The 12683-nt window shown below is 46.8% G+C and overlaps 1 protein-coding gene across 1 annotated transcript; it reads right to left on the bottom strand.

The window, feature by feature from the left end:
• Positions 1-3524: 3524 nt before the first annotated feature.
• CASP14 (caspase 14) lies at positions 3525-12472 on the bottom strand. The gene is made up of 7 exons (XM_032171541.2): positions 12307-12472; positions 9533-9605; positions 8182-8331; positions 7855-8080; positions 6544-6660; positions 6285-6388; positions 3525-5832 (listed from the first exon to the last, which is right to left on the bottom strand). The coding sequence occupies exons 2-7, from the start codon at positions 9557-9559 to the stop codon at positions 5728-5730; spliced, it is 729 nt and encodes a 242-aa protein (XP_032027432.1). The 5' UTR covers positions 9560-9605; positions 12307-12472; the 3' UTR covers positions 3525-5727.
• Between the last annotated feature and the right edge of the window lie 211 nt (positions 12473-12683).

The following is a 12683-nucleotide window of genomic DNA, read 5'->3' as shown; positions in this document are numbered from 1 at the left end:
GCTTGAGCCACCGCACTTGCCTTAAACCTTTTTTCTTTAAACATTACCCAGACTCAAGTATTTCTTTATGGCAGTACGAGAACAGACTAATACAACAGTAGATTTCATGCTGGCTTATTCCACCTAGCATAATATACTTCAGGTTCATCCATGTGGTGGCAAATGGCAGAATCTCATTTATTTATTTATTTTAAAGCTGAGTAACATTCCATTGTGCACACACACACACACACACTCTCTCTCTCTCACACACACACACGCGCAGTCTTTTCCTTATTCATTCATCCATAGATGGACACTTCGATTTTTTCACATTTTGGCTATTGTGAATAATGCTTCAGTGACCATGGAAGTGCAGATATCTTTACTAGATTTAATTTCATTTCCTTTGGATATATATTCAAAAAGTCTAACTGCTGGGTCATATGGTAGTCTGTTTTTTTGTTTGTTTTGTTTTCTTTTTTTTTGAGACAAGATCTTGCTCTGTCACCTAGGCTGGCGCGCAGAGGTGCAATCTCGGTTCACTGCAGTCTTGACTTCCTGGGCTCAAGCGATCCTCCCACTTCAGCCTCCCGAGTAGCTAGGACTACACCGCACCTCGCTAATTTAAAAAAATTTTTTTAGTAGAGACTAAGCCTCACTTTGTTGCCCAGGCTGGTTTAAAACTCCTGGGCTCAAGTGACTCTCCCGCCTTGGCATCCTGAGATTACAGGCGTGAGTCACCATGCCTGGACAGTTCTGTTTTTTATTTGATATATCATAGTTGTACAGATTTTTGGGGTAATGATCAAATTAGGGTAATTAGATATCCATCACCTTAAACGTTTATCTTTTCCTTGTGTTGGGAACACTGCTATTCTTCTCCTCTTGCTATTTTGAAATATACAAATAATTACTGTTAATGATAATTTTCCTACTGTGCTCTCGAATACAAGAACTTATTCATCCTACCTAACTGTACTTTTGTACCCAGTAACCCATTTCTCTTCACATCTTCTCCCTGCTTCCCTTCCCAGCCTCTGGTAATTACCATTCCGTCTCTGTCTTCACCAGATCTACTTTTTTAGCTTCCACATAATGAGTGAGAATATGTGATGTTTGTCTTTCTGTGCCTGGCTTATTTTACTTAATATAATGTCATCCAAGCTCATCTACATTGCTGCAAATGACACGATTTTGTTCTTCATTATGGCTGAATAGTATTCTATTGTGCATATATACCGCAGTTTCTTTATCCATTCATCTATTGATGGACACTTAGGTTGATTCTATATCTTGGCTATTGTGAATAGCGCTGCAATTAACATGGCAGTGCAGATATCGCTTTGATATATTGATTTCCTTTATTTTGCATATATAGCTAAGAGTGGGATTACTTGATTATCTTGTAGTTCTGTTTTTAATTTTCTTTTTCTTTATTTTCTTCCTCTTTTTTTTTTTTTTTTTGAGAGGGAGTCTTGCTCTGTCGCCCAGGCTGGAGTGCAGTGGCGTGATCTCGGCTCACTGCAAGCTCCACCTCCGGGGTTCATGCCATTCTCCTGCCTCAGCCTCCCAAGTAGCTGGGACTACAGGCACCCACCACCATGCCCGGCTAATTTTTTGTATTTTTAGTAGAGACGAGGTTTCACTGTGTTAGCCAGGATGGTCTCGATCTCCTGACCTCGTGATCCGCCCACCTCGGCCTCCCAAAGTGCTGGGATTACAGGTGTGAGCCACCGCGCCCGGCCTCTTCCTTTTTTTTTTTTTTTTTTTTTTTTTGAGACAGTGTCTCACTCTGTCTCCCAGGCTGGAGTGCAGTGGCAGGATCTCAGCTCACTGCAACCTCCACCTCCCGGGTTCAAGTGATTTTCCTGCCTCAGCCTCCCAAGTAGCTGGGATTACAGGCGCCCACCACCATACCTGGCTAATTTTTGTATTTTTAGTAGAGACGGGGTTTCACCATGTTGGCCAGGCTGGTCTTGAACTCCCACCCTCAAGTGGTCCACCCGCCTCAGCCTCCCTAAGTGCTGGGATTACAGGTGTGAGCCGCCACGCCCGGCCTGTTTTTAATTTCTTTAGGAATCTCCGTAGTGTTTTCCACATGGCTGCACCATTCTATTTTCCACCAGCAAAGGTTCCCTTTTCTCCACACCCTCACCAACGCTTATCTCCTATCTTTTTGATAATAGCCATCCCAACAGGTGTGAGGTGATACCTCATTGACATCAAAATTAGTATTGACAGCAAAATTGGAATTTTTACAAAGATATTAGGGTAGGGGTTGTCAAACCTTCTCTGTAAGGGGCCAAATAGTAAAAACTTTCAGCTTTGTGGGCCTTATGCTGTCTGTTCTAACTACTCAACTCTACCATTGTAGGTTGAAGGCAGCCGTAGCCAGTATGTAAGTGAATAAACATGCCTGTGTGCCAGCAAAACTTTGTTGATAAAAACAAACTGCAGACTGGATCTGGTGAGTGAGACACAGTTTTCTGACCCTCATATTCGGAGACTCCCAGAATCACTGGGTGTTTGGACTGCAGGTTGGCATGTAAGTAAGTGTATAGAACTCAGTGCATGCATCACCCCAGATCTCTTGGCCCTTCGAACCCACCCCTATGTTGGCCACTTGGTTTGCCATTTCCATGGATAAAGCCCCAGTTACTGCCATGGCTAGATCCCTGGGTGTACCACATAAAATGACCATAGACAATTTACCCCCTAAGGTGGACGTTCAAATGGATCAAGAGTGATGTACTTATGCCAATAGACAGGTGTCAGCTTCCCAAGCGCTCAGAGGAGAAAGGCTTTGAGGTTACACTTGAGTTCATTAGGAAAAATAGATGTGATTGATTAGTCATGTCTGCCATGGGCACCAGGCTAGAGAGAGGTGGCACACTTGCTAAATGTCTTTGATGCTGTAACTAGCCCACCTCCAGTGTCCCTTATAGTTCTGAAAAATGACATTTCCGTGTCTGCATAGTTCCTTGGAAACATTCTGGAGATGGAACAATTAAGTAAAAGATAGCCATTCAGCATGAAAGCGTGGCCTGTAACTTTACAAGTTCCCAACACGTCTGTTTTTGTGAAAGAGACAGGAGCTCAGTGTGGTGGGTCACATCTGTAATCTCAGCACTTTGGGAGGCCAAGGCAAGAGGATTGCTTGAGACCAGGAGTGTGAGACCAGCCTCGGCAACATAGTGAGACCCAATCTCTACAAAAAAATAAGAAAACTAGCCAGGTGTGGTGGTGCACAGCTGTAGTCCCAGCTACATGAGAGGCTGAGGTGGAAGGATTGCTTGAGCCCAGGAGGTCGAGGGTGCAGTGAGCTATGATGGCGCCACTGTACTCCAGCCTGGGTGGCAGAGCAAGATCTCATCTCTTAAAGAAAAAAAAGGAAAGAAGACACAAGATGAAGCTCCTGATTCTCCATTCATGATAGACACACCTGGGAGGAAGCAAGCCACCGGGAAAAAAGAAATTAAATCCATGACTCCTTTCGTATCAGCCTCACGGTTTCAGCACAGAACAAAGGTTTCAACACTTTCTTTCAAAGTTTGACAACTGTTTATTGAACACTTATTATGCAGATTAAGTCTTGTTCCCTGCCCTCCAGAAGTGGTCATTTCCAGCATCTAATCCTGGGTGAGAGGGAAGGATCAATCAGAAAAAAAGAGAGGAAATGGCTTTCTGGAAAAAGTAGGGGTGGGAGGTAGTGGAAGAGGGGTAAAGGGAGAGGGAGGGCCCTCCAGCTTGGGGGAGATGGTGATAGCAAAGGCTTAGAAGCAAGGGTGAGTAAGAGGACATTAGCCTTGTCGAAAGAGTGAATTCATGGTGAAAGAGATGGGAGATGAGTTTAGCTAAGTGCTGGTAGATGGCAAAATTGGAAGAGTGTTAGAGATCCTGATGTGCGGTTTGACTTTGGTCTTCATTTGATTGATTGATTGATTTTGGAGACCGGATCTCACTGTCTCACCTAGAGCTGGGATGCAGTGGCATGATCATAGCTCCTTGCAGCCTCAAACTCCTGGGGTCAAGTCATCCTCCCACCTCAGCCTCCTGAGTAGCTGGGACTACAGGCATGTGCCACCACACCCAGTTAATTAATTTTTTTTTTTGTAGAGCCGGGGTCTTGCTGTGTTGCCCAGGCTGGTCTCTTAACTCCTGGCCTCAAGTGATCCTCCCACTTCAGACTCTCAAAGTTGGGATTACAGGTGTAAGCCACCGTGTCCAGTCCCCTGGTCTTTAAATAATAGGATATGTTGTGTCTTCTTGAGTGTTCCAGGGAGATCACTGTTATAGAGGGTGTGGAGGACACATGAAAAGTGGGATGGAAAAGCAGAGAGGCAAGGGAGGGAGTTGGTTGCAAAGATGCAGATATGAGAAGCTGAGGACTTGAACCTGGACAGTAATATGTCAGGGAAGAGAAGACCGGCATGAAAGTTGTTTCAAAATCAGGCTGGACTGGGCATGGTGTCTGGTGGCATATGAAGGATGCAAGAAGAGAGGGGTCATAGATTAACTGCAGAAATCTGAACCTGGGATCTGAGGTTGAGGATACCAGGGAACGCTTGGAGGAGTAACCAGGAAGAAAAGCCCTGAGTTTTTAGTGACGCTGGATGTGCCCATAGGTTACTTGAGCAGGAAAGGTCAAAGCTGGGGATGGGGAGATACAGGCTGTAGAGTTGGAAGACAGTGAAGCGGATCTGACTTCCAGCCTGGTGCTGCAAGGTTACCTGGAGGTAACCTTGGCTGGTGGTTATTGAAAATTTCTAGAAACTTCCAGAAAGCTCCTACCTTGGAGAAAAGGACAATTTTTATTAGGCATCTTCACTAATTAGAAACGTTTTCAGATGGATCAAGAATTAGCAGGTTGTGGAGAAGAGGCTGGGCTGGAAGTCAAATCTTGTCCTTGCCTCTGTCTTACTGTATTGCATTTGACAAATTATTTAACCTCTCTAGTTATGAGAGGTTAAATATTATGTTGTCTGCAAAATAGCAACGTGACAACAGGGAATTTGCCATAGCTCCAACACGCTCTCATTTAGAGTAATTGAATGCAAGAATAGTTGAATGGATGGATTTTCTTGGAGAGAGGGCAGAGTCCAGGGTTTCAGGGGAGGGGTGTTAGGAGGAAGAGATCCAGAAAGGTGGAGACAACTTTATTATCTAGAGATGCCATGAGCTAGGAAGAGAACAGAGTTAGGACACCAACTTGCTAGCCAAGGAGGAGTGGTTTTGGAGAGAAAGAATGGTTCTTGCCTTACTAACTCTCCAGGGTAAAGGAGAGAACTGGAAGTTGGGAATGCATTGGCCTCAGGAGGAGGTTTTACCTCCAAGTGAGATGCAAGCAGAGGTTGGATTGGTGTAGGAGGGGATGAGTGGGCGTTGGTTTGTCCATGGAAAATCTTGAGCTTTATCCAGTTTCTGCTTCATGGGAGAAAGAAGACCACAGGAACAGAAAGTGGGATAAATGAATGCACTCTTAGGTCTCTTAGGTTACGTTAATAAAGATAGAAAGTCCAGCCCGAGGGAGGTGATGTTAATGTTGCCACCATGCCTCGTTCTAAGTTTTGGCTGGCTTGCTCTAAGAAGGACAGGAGGACCTGCATGAGGGGTGTGATGGAAAAGAAACTGGGTGCCATTTAGCCTTGGGAAGAGAAGACCTTGGGGAGTGGTAAGAGCTGCCTCTAAATTTCTGCGAGACGGAAAGAATGCTGGAAGGAAAGCTCCTCCCGGTCTTTCTAACTTCTACTGCAGATACAGCCGTTTCCGGAGGGTGCTTTGGATTTCAGGGTTCGTTTTCCTTGCTTTTCCTTCCTGAACCAGCTCTGCTTCTGCCACCCGCCGGGTCACCTGCAGCAACAGGTGTGGTGAGCTTGGAGGAGTCAGTGTCATGGACTTATGGGGGGAGGGTTAGGGAACGGGGCAGGTGGGTATTCTTGTCCTAAGATGAGAGACCTTTATGGTCTCCTCCTATATCGTAGTTTGTATGGAATCCTTGGCCGGGCATTTTTTTTTCTAATTTGCAATAAAAACGTATAAACATTAAAAGAAAACAGTTTGCCCAAACATTGTTTATATCCAAGGGGGGGTTGTTTATAGTAATTTATCTCACATACTGTGGGTTTTAAGAGTCCCTGCATTTGGGAAAGTTGTTGGAAAGTGGGCATCTTAGTTTCTGTATTGAGATCTGGGTTGGATTTGGAGCTGAGGGAAATGGAGAGGGGTTAGGAGGAGGCTCAGCCCCCTTTGCCTGCACCCTTCTTGGCCTGGGCGGTGGTCCCAGCTACCTTGTGTCAACTCACCTCTGTCAGAAGCTCCAAGATGTGTCCTTTCCTCTTCGTGAACACATCCACCAGGGTCTGGATAAAGCATGAGCCTTTCTGATCATGTCGGTAGGCGATGTATCCTGGGAATTCCAGAGAGGTGGGTTCGGGGGAGCTTCAGAGGGTAGGTAGAGGGGATCCTGGAAGGGGGCGGGTCCTGGAGGAGAGGTTCAGGAGTTGGGAGTCGCAGGAGAGGGGGAAGAGCAGAGGGAGCCCTGGGCCAGCTGGGAGCTCATACCCTCTACCGTGGAGTAAACGTGCAGGGCGTCTGTGTACGTTGGGATGGTTTGCGGGCTGTCTTTGATGACCATCACAATCTCATCTCCACCTACTGTTTCACCGGAGTCCCTTTGTTCTGAAACAACAAGAAGAGGAGGAGGCAAAGTCAGAGAGAAAGGTAAGGAAAGGGGCCGGGCAGGGTGGCTCACACGTGTACTCCCAGCGTTTTGGGGGGCTGAAGCAGGAGGATCATTTGAACCTGGGAGTTTCAGGCTGCAGTGAGCCATGATTGCACCACTACACTCTAGCCAGGGAGACAGAGCGAGATGTCACCTCTTAAAAAGAAAGGTAAGGGCTGGGCATGGTGGCTCAGGCCTATAATCCCAGCACTTTGGGGGGCTGAGGAGGGCAGATCACCTAAGTTCAGGAGTTTGAGACCAGCCTGACCAACATGGTCAAATCCCATCTGTACTAAAAATACAAAAATTAGCCGGGCATGGTGACATGCACCTGTAATCCCAGCTACTTGGGAGGCTGAGGCAGAAGAATTGCTTGAACCTGGGATGTGGAGGTTGCAGTGAGCCAAGATCGTGCCATCGCACTCCAGCCTGGGTGACAGAGCAAGACTCCGTCTAAAAAAAAAAAAAAAAGGATGGTCTTGTGGTATGCCATGTGCAGTGGGGCTTTTTAATTTAATTTAACTTTTTAGAGACAGGGGCTTGCTTTGTTTCCCAGGCTGGAGTGCAATAGTGTAATCATAGCTCACTGCAGCCTCTTAACTCCTGGGCTCAAGTGATCCTCCTACCTCAGCCTCCTGAGTAGCTAGGACCACAGGCCCATGCCACCATGCCCTTGCTGATTTTTAATATTTTTCATAGAGCTGGGTTCTTGCTATGTTGCCCAGAAGCTAGTCTTGAACTCCTGGCCTCAAAAAATCTTCCTGCCTGGGCCTCCCGAAGTACTGGAATTGCAGGCACGAGCCATGGTGCCTGGCTTCAGCTGGGGCTTTGGATCTGGGACTGGCTTGGATAAAAACACAGACTTGGCTGGGCATGGTGGGAGGCTGAGGCAGGAGGATTGCTTGAGCTCAGGAGTTTGAGACCAGCCTGGGCAACATAATCAGACCCTGTCTACAAAAATTAGCCTGACATAGCGGCGGGAGCCTGTAGTCCCAGCTACTCAGGAGGCTGAGGCAGGAGGACGGCTGAAGCCTGGGAGATGGAGATTGCAGTGAGTTGAGATTGCACCACTGCATTCCAGCCTGGGTGCTGTCTCAAAAAACAAAACAGAAAACAAACCAGAGACTCTGTGCTCTTGGATCTGTCCCCACCTCCTCGACAGGCCTGTATGATGTACACCTTGGGCTTAGCTCGCAGGGCCTGGCAGTTCTTGTTGTTCAGGGCCTCGAAGAGATTCTCCAGCTTGACCATCTCCCCATCTTCTCCCTTAAGGAAGCCTTCCCTCCCGTGAGCCATGAGTACCACGAAGGCACAACTGACGGGATCTTCCCGGGAATCGATGGCCTGCTGGAATTTTTCCAGCTCTTCCTGGAATTGCTGGAGTGAGAGGAAGAACCAGACTCAGCTGGGTCCCCATAGCCTACGTATCCAACCTAGTACCTTTCCCCCAGCTAGGCCTGGAGTAGGCACCCCAATACCTGGGCAGTGGGGTCTCTTTTCATGGTACTTTCGAATCTCAGCTGCCGAAACATGTGTTCCAGAGCATCCAGGTCTTCTTCGGAACCTTCCCGGGCTTTGGTGACACACAGTGTTAGGGCCAGGTGGGCACCTGACATATCGTATTTCTCCTGGGCCAAGAGAAGACAGAAATCAGCATGAGGAGGTTCAAGGAGAAGCAGCTATAGTCAAAAGAGGCATGCAGGCTGGGTGTGGTGGCTCATGCCTGTGATCCCAGCACTTTGGGAGGCTGAGGCGGGAGGATTGCTTGAGCCCAAGAGTTCAAGACCAGCCTGGGCAACATAGTGAGACTCTGTCTCTACAAAAAATGAAAAATTTAGCTGGGTGTGCTTCTGTGCACCTGTGGTCCCAGCTACTTTGGAGGCTGAAGTGGCAGGATCGCTTGAGCCTGGGAGGTTGAGGCTGCAGTGAGCCATGATCTTGCCACTGCACTCCAGCCTGGGCAATAAGTCAGACCCTGTCTCAAAAACGAACAAACAAAACAAGAGAGGCTTGGGCTTAGGGTTGCCAGGTATAATACAAGATGCTCAGGTACATTTAAATTTCAAATAAAAACCAAGTACCTTTTTAGGATAAGTATATCCCAAATATTGCATGGGATATTCTTATACTATGTAATTATTTGTTGTTGATGTGAAATTCAAATTGAATTTGGTGTCCTTTATTTTTAGTTCCCAAATACAGCAACCCAACCTGGGGTCCAGCCCTGTTCTAGCTTGGTATGAACTTGGGGGAAGTCACTGCTCCCATCTGAGCCTCAGTTTCCAATATAGACAATGAGTGTGTGTGTGATTTTGAAGATCCCTTCCAGTTGTTGTATTTTGTGGATTTGCAAGTCTCCTCATCCTCCCCAAGAGTGTTCTGAGCATTCCTCTATTACCTCCTCACTTGCAGAGGTCTCAGAGTTTCTGAAGTTAATACTGAGATCCCGTCTGAGGAAGAAGAATATTGGGGGTCAACATTTCTTTTCAGAACAGAAGCAGGGTACTGAGCACCACAGTGGTAAGAACTTCATCTTTTAAAAAATCAACATACAATTGTTTATTGCAGGACTTCTCAGAACGTTTAATGTGTTGAGAATAACTTGATCTTTGGAGACAGAGGTAGCTGTGTTTGACTGCCCCCACCCCCCAACCCAGCTTCGGTTCCATCTCTGAGTCTTTTTTTGCTGTTTGATTGACTACAAAGTACCTCCTAGCTCTGAGTTCAGGTCATGATTTTTTCAGTCCCTCCACTCTTTCCAAAACATTAAGATCCTCACCTTCCTTCTCCCCTTATGATCACCCTCCCCTCAACCTGCACCCAACCTACCTCTTCCAAAGACCGCAGATTGCTCATTTCTCCTTTGGTTGTGAGCCCCGGCTCTCAGCACCCTTGTCTGATCCTTGGGTTCAAGAGAAGATAGGTTAAAGGTCTCTAAAGGGAGGCTGAGGGGCTCAGGGGACAAACTGGCTTATGTATCTGGATTTTTGAGACTCAATAGCACTCCAGTGGTGGGGATTTGGTCCGTGGACAGATCTGTGCAATAGATGATAATCCATGAAGTAGTAACATATCACCCCTAGAATGACAATTTCATGATGTCTTCCATTTCTGGATGTCTTCTTCAGAACTGCTGGGCCTACCCCACAATGTCCCCCACTCTGCCCCCCAAAAATTCCTATGTCTCCCTTGGGTCATTCACCAGCTTGTGGTGGACTGAACTTCCCCTGAAAACCCTGGAATGAGGAGCAGGGCAAGTGGCCCATGTGTTTCCCTCTTCTACCTAGGAGATGATGGGCTGGGGAAGCCATCTCAAGGAGGTGCCTTGGAGGAGCGTTTAAAAGGAGAATGCCATCAAAGTGGGGAATGCAACTTTGATATTATCTCACTGGGTCTCCAATATGAAGGGATCAATCCACCTCCCTCGCTCTTCCTTGAGTCCGAATGTCTGTCCACGTTCTCCATTCTCATCTCTGAGTCCTGTTCTGTTCTCTGGCTGCACAGACAGACTTTTGTCATATTCTTGGCATTTCCTCATCTCTTTGCCTTTTCCTACACTTTCTCCTCAGTAGGGAATGCTTTTTTTTTTTTTTTTTTTTTTGAGACGGAGTCTCACTCTGTCACCCAGACTGGAGTGCAGTGGCATGATCTCGGCTCACTGCAACCTCTGCCTCCTGGGTTCAAGTGATTATCCTGCCTCAGCCTCCCGAGTAGCTGGGACTACAGGCACATGCCACCATGCCTGGCTAATTTCTTTTGTATTTTTAGTAGAGACGGGGTTTCACTGTGTTAGCCAGGATGGTCTTGATCTCCTGACCTCGTGATCTGCCCGCCTCAGCCTCCCAAAGTGCTGGGATTATAGGCATGAGCCACTGCACCCCACCGGGAATGCTTTTTTTTTTTTTTTTAACCTATCAAGATCCTTCTCTGACAATTTTGGTGGCATAATATCTGCTATGCCTCCCCCCATCAACCATCCATTCATGTATCTTTTTATCCATCTATCTGTCCAGTCACCCATCAATTGATTCATCTATCCATCTACCATCTATCCATTAATTCATCATCTATCCATCCATTCACCCACTCACCCATTCATCTATTCATCCATCCATCTACTTATCTATTAATCTGTCATCCCATCCACCCATCCTTCCACCTGCACATCTATCTAATCATCCATCAATCCAATTTAACATCCATCCTTTTATTCATCAACCCATCCACCAATTTATCTTTCCACTTACCTATCTATCCACTCATCCATCCATCCATCCATCCACCCACTCACACATCTATTCATCCATCTGTCTGTCTACCCATCTATTAATCAGTCATCCCATATACCCATTCATTCTTCCGTCAACCCATATATCTACCCATCCATCTATCCATCTATCTATCCATCCACTTATCCATCCAGCCACTCATTCATTCATCCATCCATCCATTCATCCATTATCTCTCTCTGTCTTCCATCCCTCCATCTATCCTACCTTCCACTCATCCCATCCATCCACTTATCCATCCAACCACCCACTCATTCACTCATCCATCCATCTATTCATCCATTATCTCTCTCTGTCTCCCATCCCTCCATCTATTCTACCTTCCAACTATCCCTCCATCTAGCCCTCCCTCTATCCATTCCTTCATCCATCATCTCTATCTTCCATCTATCCATCCACCTATTTACTTATCCATCCACCCATCCACCCATCCATCCATCCATCCATCCATCCATCCATCCATCCATCCACCCACCCACCCACCTACCCAGCAAATATTTTCTGTGTATCTATTATGTGTTATGCACTTAGAATCCATTAAGTAAGACAGACATGCTCCCTGATCTTCTGTCCTTCTGTAGCTCTAGTCTGTGACAGAAATGAATATTAAATCTCTCTTTCTCTCTCTCTCTCTCACACACACACACACACACACACACCAAGTGCTGTGATGAAAGAGGAACCAAAGCTTGTGAGGGAGGAAGCGGAAGGAGCATAGCCCTGGAGCCAGAACCAAATCCTGCCTCAGTCCCTTCCCAGCTGTGTGACCTTCGGCATCTCATTCTCCTCTCTGAGACTCGATTTTCCCATCCGCAAAGGACCTGGGGAGAGCTCTAGGTGCTTAACAGCAATGGCAACCCAGGTAGGTTTTATGATCCCTCTTGACCTCCTGGAACTTTCCTCTTCCTTCTCTGGACGCTCACAGCTCTGCTTGCTCCTACTTGAACTACAGCAGTGTTTTTGATTCTTACTCTCATGGCTGAACTGGCAGCTCAGTTTTCAGGACTGAAAGCCTGACTTCATTATCTCTGTCTCCATCACGGCCAACAGTGTGGCAGGGAGCACAGAGGTGGTGTTGGAGAGAATTTGCTGAGTAAACAAATAAGAAAAAAATGAACAGATGAAAGAAAGGGGATGGATGGAAATTTCTTCCATTCTGCCAAAACTGGCCAGTGCATTAATTCATGAAGGGAGAGGGAGCGTATGTGTGTATGTGCGTGTGTGTGTGTGTGTGTGTGTGTGTGTGTGTGAGAGAGAGAGAGAGAGACATAGAGAGAGAGAGAGAGAGAGGCTAATATCCACCAAATCACTTACCGACTCTAGAGGCAGCTGTTCCTCAAGGCCAAGTTCAATCTCACTACTCTTCTAGTTGCCAATACTGAGCTGGGCACCGAGGAGGAGTCAGGCCCACGTACTGATCTTGGAGAAGGGACTGACAGTGTGGAATCTCCCGGGGTTTCTCCTGAGAGGCCTGGTCTATGAATCGGGTGGCACATCATCTGGCCCTTTATTGTCAGTGAGTTTTCTGTCACTCAAGAAACCTCATGACACACCCTTGGCACACAGCCGTGGTGTGGAAATGGAGCCAATGCCAATGGGATGAGTGATCGCAAGGCTGAGAGGACTCCCTCTGGCAAAGGTGGCCTAGGCAGAGAGTCTAAATTAGTTAGATGTCTGTGCCAGCCCAGCCA

Source organism: Hylobates moloch, unplaced genomic scaffold, assembly GCF_009828535.3.
Source record: "Hylobates moloch isolate HMO894 unplaced genomic scaffold, HMol_V3 SCAFFOLD_12, whole genome shotgun sequence".
NCBI classification, from domain to species: Eukaryota; Metazoa; Chordata; class Mammalia; order Primates; family Hylobatidae; genus Hylobates; species Hylobates moloch.
The sequence above is the reverse complement of the archived record's forward strand: the minus strand, read 5'-3'. Positions and strand labels throughout refer to the sequence as shown.

Bases quoted from the DNA above. Each gene is read 5' to 3' on its own strand.
- CASP14 (XM_032171541.2), bottom strand. From the start codon at position 9,559: ATGAGCAATCTGCGGTCTTTGGAAGAG. The intron at 6,389-6,543 runs GTATGAGCTCCC...TGGAATTCCCAG, and splicing joins CGTTTACTCCACGGTAGAGG to GATACATCGCCTACCGACAT. The intron at 5,833-6,284 runs GTGAGTTGACAC...CTGTTGCTGCAG, and splicing joins TCTTGGAGCTTCTGACAGAG to GTGACCCGGCGGGTGGCAGA.